At 38.4% G+C, this 8,090-nt stretch overlaps 1 protein-coding gene across 1 annotated transcript in view; it reads right to left on the reverse strand.

The window, feature by feature from the left end:
- The window catches only part of CCDC174 (coiled-coil domain containing 174), a 29,821-nt gene that overhangs the window by 11,863 nt on the left and 9,868 nt on the right, over positions 1-8,090 (reverse strand). The window contains exons 4-7 of the mRNA XM_011357491.2: positions 6,691-6,749; positions 4,451-4,628; positions 1,579-1,674; positions 41-199 (exon numbers count right to left, since the gene is read on the reverse strand). Of these exons, the coding sequence (XP_011355793.1) occupies positions 41-199; positions 1,579-1,674; positions 4,451-4,628; positions 6,691-6,749 (492 nt within the window). The remainder of the gene's footprint in view (positions 1-40; positions 200-1,578; positions 1,675-4,450; positions 4,629-6,690; positions 6,750-8,090) is intronic.

The raw sequence follows: 8,090 nt of genomic DNA on the forward strand, positions 1-8,090 counted from the left end.
TGTTTGCCATTAGTTCAAGATAAAAAAATGATTTAAAAGCTGTAAGATGATTATACCATTTTCACGAATGTCTTCATAATGTATGGGCCCCATTGGCCTTTTCAGGGCCTCCCTTTCTTCTTCCTCCCATTGCTGGCGTTGAAGTTCTTTTCTCATGTCTTCAGATAGTAAGGTTTTTTCATTAGCAGGACTGACAAAACTAGTAGGAGAATAAAGCAAAAACTGTCTTTAGACAAGAGCTGTGAGTCAGTAATGCTTTGATTCAGTCAGCTGGATCATGGATAAGTAACTCTAGTTGAAAAAGATGACAATTCCCTACAGAGGTTTCCGATCTACTAGACCACTAGGAAATTGCAAAAAAAGATTTTCACCTTTATTCATTAGCGTAATGTAATCCTGACCGCACTCAAGACAAACCACTTTCTTCCCTACCCAGGTCGTGGGCTGAATAGAGGGAGGCAGCCCAGGCAGGGAGGACACCATCTCTAGATGGTCTCCCATGCAAGGCCAAGGAAGTCACATAACGCTGTGGCTGGGCCAGTGCCTCATGTGTTGTCAGACAGCTCAGGGCTTCTGCACTTCTTCCTTTGTTCAGGCCCACCTGAGCCTGGAGGACCTGGAGAAGGTGGACCTTCTCCCAACACATTCCACACAAAAGCTGCTCTTAGTGAGGTTAATTTTTTTCCCTGGGATGTTTTAGTAACTTATCTCTTAGGTGTGTCTTAGGCCCCACAGGAAAAAAAAAAATCTAGCTATAAGGCCCTTCCTTACTTCAAAATGCAAAAAAATATAAAGAAAAAGTTAAGTCAACTTCCTCTCTGCCCCCACTTGCTGTGGGATAACCAAGTATATATTCTTAAACATCTTTATCCACAAGGGTTTGTTGGTTTGGTTTAGGCTTATGCTATATTCGTTACTCTGTAATTAGACATCCTTCCAAGTACAGGCATACCTCACTTTATTGTGCTTTATCCATCTTATTGCACTTCACAGATATTGGTTTTGTTTTTTGTTTTTACTTTTTTTTAATCGAAGATCTGTGGCAACCAAGCACTGAGCACATAAACTGGCGTCATTTTTCCAACAGGCTCAGACAATGGTTGGCACTTTTTAGCAATAAACTATTTTTTAATTATGTACATTGCTTTTTTCAGACATAATGCTATTGCACACTTACTGGACTACGGTATAGTGTAAACATAACTTTTATATGCACTGAGAAATCAAAACCAAAAAATTCCTGTGACTCATTTTACTATGATATTCGCTTCATTGTAGTCTGAAACTGAAACCACAATATCTCCATGGTATGCTTGTAAATAGATATAGCTCTAACTCATTCCTTTTAGTAGTTACACAATATAAATCATCCACTTAAGGTTGTGCCCTGAGTGTGGATTAGGTGTGCATGTGTATGCTAACCATGAAAAAAAGTGCTTCAGCAAATATTCTTATACATAAAAAAAGATCTCCTTACTGGAGCACCAAAGATAATTAACTAAAAACAGCCTCGCCCACAAAACTATCCCTGTGTCTGCATTTCAGACATGGGCAGAACTTTGCATATAACACACTTACAGCCTCCCCTGGAGATTTTTATCCATCTCCAGCAGATGTGGCAAATCCTTTTTCATGCAGCGCCGGGATCGCCCTAAAGAATCTACGTAATCCACCCTGAAATAAAAGTGAAAAGATGTGAAGGCTTTGTAAATGACATATGGTTCCCTAAGTCAGGGAGTTAGTGCATAGTAAAAGAAAAAATTAACGTAGGCCTCACTACCAAGGAAGCCTCTCAACCTGAGAGACCACTACCACTGATGTGAACATACTTTTTAAAGATAAAAGTTGACATACAATAAACACATTATGCTCTTTATTAAATCTTAGTTTTAGGAAACACAGAACATGACTGATGATGTATGTCTCTGATTTCAAAAATAAATACCCAGACAGACACTTGCTGCAACATCTCAGAACCTAATCTGGTTTAGACAATTCTAAATATTTTATCAGCATTGTAATAACTTTGTTTTGTACCAGACTCAACTTATTTCCTCGGTCCTCCCAAATTCAACATTTTATTGTTTCTTTTATTTCTTCTAATTGGTCTAATTCTTCCCAATGAATCAGAAATTTATTTCTTATTATAAGTCATGGTATTTTGGGGATGCTTTTTAAGTAGGAGGGAAGCCAAGCAAAACACTTTTTGTACCACAAAAGTACCTCACCAGCAGGCCAGTCTGTTATCTTTTTACCCTTAGTTCCTCTTTCCTAATCTTGCCCAAACTAGCTAGGGAAGCCAGGAAGACAGCAAGGCAAATGAAATACTTTCACTTCTCACAACAGGAAATATGGGTAGATGTTCATGGAAAACATTTCATTTGCATTCCGATGCAACAGATTTTTTATTTTTTTAATTATGGGCAGGGAATTTCCCACAGCCTTTAGTAGGGTGCTAAAAACAGAGAAAGGGGCCAGTGTTACTGGTGGACCAATTCGAGGTCAGATTTCCATGTATGTGACTGTACTTCTGTTAGTAATTTCTTTCCTCTCACACATGCTGATTCCAATTGTCGGCCCATGATTTAAAAACAGAATGGGAATCCATCGCTATAGTCCCAAAGCTGATTACCACAAGAAATAAAACCTCCAACTGAAGGAAGCAATTTCTTTCTTCTTTTTTTTTCCTTAAAAAAAAAAAAAAAAAAAAAAAAGAACAGAGAAAGAAAACCATCTAGCCAGATGGTCTGAGTAATTATTTACAATATTTTTGCAGAAAGATTTTCCACCACCTGGAATTTAGCTACCAAAAGATTTTACAAGCAGTTAATAATTTTGGAGCCTAATTTTAAAATAAAAAGTTTCAGAATTGCTTGCAATGTGTCTTTCTTCACCATATGGTGGCATGTGACACCTTCAATTGCCCTCCAAACTCTTCAGATCACTGACAAATTGCTTGTAATCCTACAAGCAATAGTAATAATAATAATAATAATAATAATAAAGACATTAAATCTTTCAAAGGAGATGAGATTTCTGCTCTGAAAAGCAATCATATTAAAAGTACCAGAAGTTTGCCTCAAATCTCTGTTAATGAGGCCAGTTATGTGTTAATAAAGAAAAGGTAAGACCCAAAGGAGCAGAAAGTATTTAAGTGTTACCAGAGTTCAGAGGGAGAAATCACTTAGAATGAAGCGGCGTTGATGGAAGAGACTATACTGTATGTGCTTCTCTTTTGGTTGTTTATAGCAAGCATGCAGCAAGATAACCTACTCCAAATATAAGTTTTTAGAAAGTAGGTAAGAAGACACCTGTTCTGTCCCAATGCACATGTTTTCTCTGGACACCATCAGCAGTATGAAGATGCCGTTCTTTGTGCTCCACAGTAGTTGGGTCTGCTCTCTTCAGCTCATAAACAACTCCTGCTCAAAGGGCTCAATGCTGGCAAAAGTCAACAATGCTGCAAACAATCCTAAGCAGTTCCTGACAAAGACCCCACAATGAGGAGGATAGTTGAGCCTTGAAGGGAAGATGGGTGGGCTCTGCCCAGGCAGGAGGATGGGCAGGCAGAGTTATTCCCAGAACATTTTCAAAGCATCAGTGCATCTTTACCTAATTTTAAGTACTTATAAACAAGTTTCTAAACAATGTCTTAAGTAGAAAATCATTAGAATGGAATTTGCATTCTGGTCTCTTATTGACACATTGGTCTCTTTATAAGTTAAAGACTAGTTTGGTTTCCCTATCATTCACCTACATGTAGGTGAAATTCAGAATAATTTCAATAATAAATATTTACAAAATGCCTGCTTATACTCCATAGACAGCAGTTTCTTGGGTATCTTAGTCAGTCTTACTGCCTGTAGGGAGCTTAAGGCAAACAATCAGACAAAGAAGGCATTGCCATCCCTGCTTCATAGGTGAAGAAATTGGGCCTTAGAAAGGTAAAGAACCCGATCAAGGTCACATCACCAGAGAAAGGCAGAGCTAGTGCTGTCTAGGTCCAAGGTCTATGATGTCTATACTATACTGCCAGAAAAATGTCACAGCCAGAAGAAGGCTTACTGGGAACACATATCATCAACTACCTAGACAATGACTCTACGATGTCTGAATAAGGATATGGGTAAGGCAGCAGCTCTAGTAACAAGGGAACATACTTCTGTTTAAACAACTCTTTCACATTCATGAAAGAGGCATATGAATGCCTCCCGTACCTGGCACAATGCCTGGTACATGTCAAGAGCTCAGTCTTCATTTGTAATGATTTACTCATTGGCACTACTGTTTCTACACCTGTAAATCCAACCTTACTTAAAATGGAGTCTTAAAAGAAAGAAAAATGAGGAAGAATAAAGAGAAATGGTTTGATAACAACCAAAGTCACTGTCAAAAAGTAAACGCCAAGTCTGATGATGATAATATGGTCAAATCACATAATATCACCAACCATTCTTCGCTGGGGTCCTGGGGAGGAGGTATATCTTTTTCAGAAAGATTTTCTTCATCATCATCTCCTTCTTCTGCCTTTCTAGAATCTCTAATGGCACCAAACGCCTTCGCTTCTTTGTGTTTGTCTATGATCTTCTGTGTGAAATCCACAAGGTACATATCTTCCACTTCTTCATCTAGGATATAAAAATCAATTGTCAGATTCTTGATATTGACGAAGAAAACCACACATGGAATTGATATGAAGCAGTAACATGAATCGCTGGGTGGCTCCATGCCCTTGACGGTTCACTAGTTGATGTCTCCACCCCCAGAACACTTACAAATACACAGAGCCACCTCAGGACCTGATAGGGAAGCTATAAATAGGCTATCAGAAACATACAAAAAAACATGCAAAAATTCTTTAAAAAGTCTACAGTTTTCTGCTGCCCTGTCAATATCCTAAGTTATACTGTCTCAGAATGTAATTTTAAGATAAAACTATTTAATTTCAAAAGACTCATGCAGCCAATTGTATAATCTAGAAGAACTACTTTTCCCATGTCATCAGACTAAGACAATAGACCTTGGTTGTTATAGGTGATGCACGTCTCTAATCAGGTGGGCTGTAGCACTTAATCCTAATTATATTATTGTGGTATAATAAGTATTTAAGGGTCATAATATAGGTAAAAGAAGTCACTTGAATTCTCTTCAATCCAATGAACATCGCTTTTAGGCAAGACACAGTGCCAAGATCTGGAGGACATTCAGAGATGTGTAAGATGCTATCTGCCCTCAGGGCTTATGACCTACTTGAGCTAAAACATCCACTTTCAGTTAAATAGCAATCCATGACTTTAATTTAACCCAGGATATTTGATGTATTCGCAAATAATATTTACATGAAGTTTCACTATGCGGGATTTAAGATACAGTCACTTGAGACTTTTTCTCTGAGATGGAACATATATTAGATTCTCTATTATCTGGTACTGGTGTTATCCCACTGTACAGTGGAGAATAACTGAATGTCTAAAACTTAATTTGCCCAAACATGTTAGCCCAATATGCCTATCGGGAGGTGGGCCTATGGTTTAGACAGAACCAAATCTCTACATCTACAGTCATACTCCTTTGGACCTGATTTCTGTATAAACAAATAAAGTTTGAATCTGAAGAGAAAAGCCTTGAATTTTTTTAAATAAAGGTTTTCTCAGACAAACAGTTGTTTTTAAAGCCACAAAATACCTCAAATGGGAAAGAGATGTACTTTCCTAGAGCTGAGTTACAAGACCACATAAAAGTGAGGCCTCCTGGTTGTTGGCCGCCCCCTGCTGTTTCTTCAGGAAAAAGGCAAAGCCTCTTCTCCCCGTGGTCCCTAGCTTTGAGAGTGCCTGGCTGCCATGCCAGGCTTCCTGCTATGCAGGAAACTGCCCCTGCTGTCTGGGAAGAAGGCGCTCGGCTGGGAGGGCAGCCTATGACCGGGGTTTGGCCTGCCTCTCTCCTGCTGCCCTTCTGCCCACTTTCCCAGCTCCTTGGGCCCAGCCACACTAGTCTGCCTGGCCAACTCTGGCCCTCTCCACCGTCTGCTGATCTGCTCTCGTCACTCTCTCCTGTAGAATTCCTTTCTCCAGCTCTCTAAAGCCCTTAAGACCCCTATTAGAGCCCCTCTTCTCCTTAAAGACTTCCACATATGACTTTGGTAATGAAATATGCACTGCTTTATAAAAACTCTTCTACTGTTGTCTAACTGTAGGTTGGATTTCCTTTTCTGGGAGTTATAAGAAAAGGGGGAATTTTTTTTTTTTACTTTAAAAGCAATTATAAGCACATCGCAGGAAAAATAGAAAATAGAGAAAAACAGGGAAATAGAAAACTTAACTCTAGCAACCTGATATAATTCTTTCTAGTTTTTTAAACACAGATGTAATTGTTCATAATTGTGGCCTATTTAGACCTAGTTTCCTAACTCTGCTTTGTTCTGTGCCCTTTCCCTTCACTGATGACAACCCCGCTGAGGGCAGAGGCAGAAGATCTGGCTTATACTGTACCTGCTTGTCCCCTCACAGCACCCAGCATGTGCCTGGCATGCACTGGGCAATTGGAAAATTATTGATTTTCTTGTCTCTGGCACAGAAAGTAATCAATCTGATCTGTTAAATTTCTCTCTATTGTTATAGTTATTAATGAATAACAAAATACCATAGGGCTGTATGAATTACAGAAAAGTGCAAATAAATAATTGTTATTTACCTATAAAGTCTCCTTTAGTAATTTTTTCATATAATTTAGCTTTTTCTTCCAATTTCTCCCTATAAGAAAACAAGGCAAGTATTAGAAATGTCTTATAACTGCCACCTTGGTACAGCTGCCCTACCCTCAGCCTCACTGCTGTAATCTGCCCAAGAGGCCCAACCTGATGATGAGGCGGCCGTAACTAGAGCTGACCACACCAGCCTGAAGAAACCCTAAAACCCAGCTACATCTCTTTGCCAACTAAATGCAAGCCTATGTTTCTCTAAATTCGTGACTGTATCTCAGTGCCTAAAACAATACCTGGCACATAGCAGGTGCTCAATCATCAATTCATTTGGTGAATAAATATATGAATGAAGATCCTAACTTAAATACCAGATGTAACTTAATATCAAAAAGAGAGATTAATGTCTAAACAAAAACATTTTCAATTTACAACCTTCCAAGCAGATCACCAAATTCGATGCTAACACTTTGCATTACTGTATTCATACAATGGTCCCTGGTTGTCCATGGCTTATTAGGCTTCTCTAAGGGAACTAGAGATCAACTTCTTCTAAGTCTGTTAAAAATGTGTTAATACCAGTTTTACACAGAAAAAGAATAATATATTCATGACATACAGCTAATAAAAAACAAACATCAACCTTGGTATTTCAATACAGCAGCCTCGCTGTTCATGTTAATTCTGGTGACATTTATTTTAGTGGGCAGAAACTAGGTAAGATGGCTAGCAATTTTTTATTTTAGAAATACTTAATGATGGTAAAGAGCCCCAAACAAGTCACCTGAGCTTTTATGAAGAATCGTACTTAATCTTAATGGAAATTTTCATTTCTAACAGCATTGTGAGGCAATAAGTTCCTTGGTCACAGGGCTGTGTGCTCTGGAACAACTTACTTAAGCTCTCACGTACCTCAATTCCCACATCATAATAGATGGAAAAAAAAACAGCACTGCCTCTTAAGCTTGTAATGAAGATTAATTAGATAACACACGTAAACCATTAGTGTGTCATCTTTATCTTCATCATCTGTCATTCAGCAAGTATTGACTGTATGCCTCCTCTGTGCCAAGCACTGTTTTAAGTGCTGAGGACTCAGCATTGAACAAACAGTCCCAGCTCTTATTGAGTTTACATTCTAGATGGGGAGAAAAACAATAAATAAATCACTGAAAAAAAGATTTTAGACAGTGAGAAGTGCTGTGAAAGGAAGGACAAAAAAGCAGGGTTTCACTGAAACTCTTTTTATGCGTTAATGGAGTGCTCAGTGAACCACCTCAGTCATTTCAACTTCTAAGAGGTTAAGTTGCTCTATTTCAGAGGGGGCTTAATGTAACAAACTATGTTATTATAGAATCTTATTGCCTTAGTGAAAATAAAACTTTAAAAAATT

The sequence above is a fragment of the Pteropus vampyrus genome, unplaced genomic scaffold (assembly GCF_000151845.1).
Source record: "Pteropus vampyrus isolate Shadow unplaced genomic scaffold, Pvam_2.0 Scaffold35, whole genome shotgun sequence".
NCBI lineage: Eukaryota > Metazoa > Chordata > Mammalia > Chiroptera > Pteropodidae > Pteropus > Pteropus vampyrus.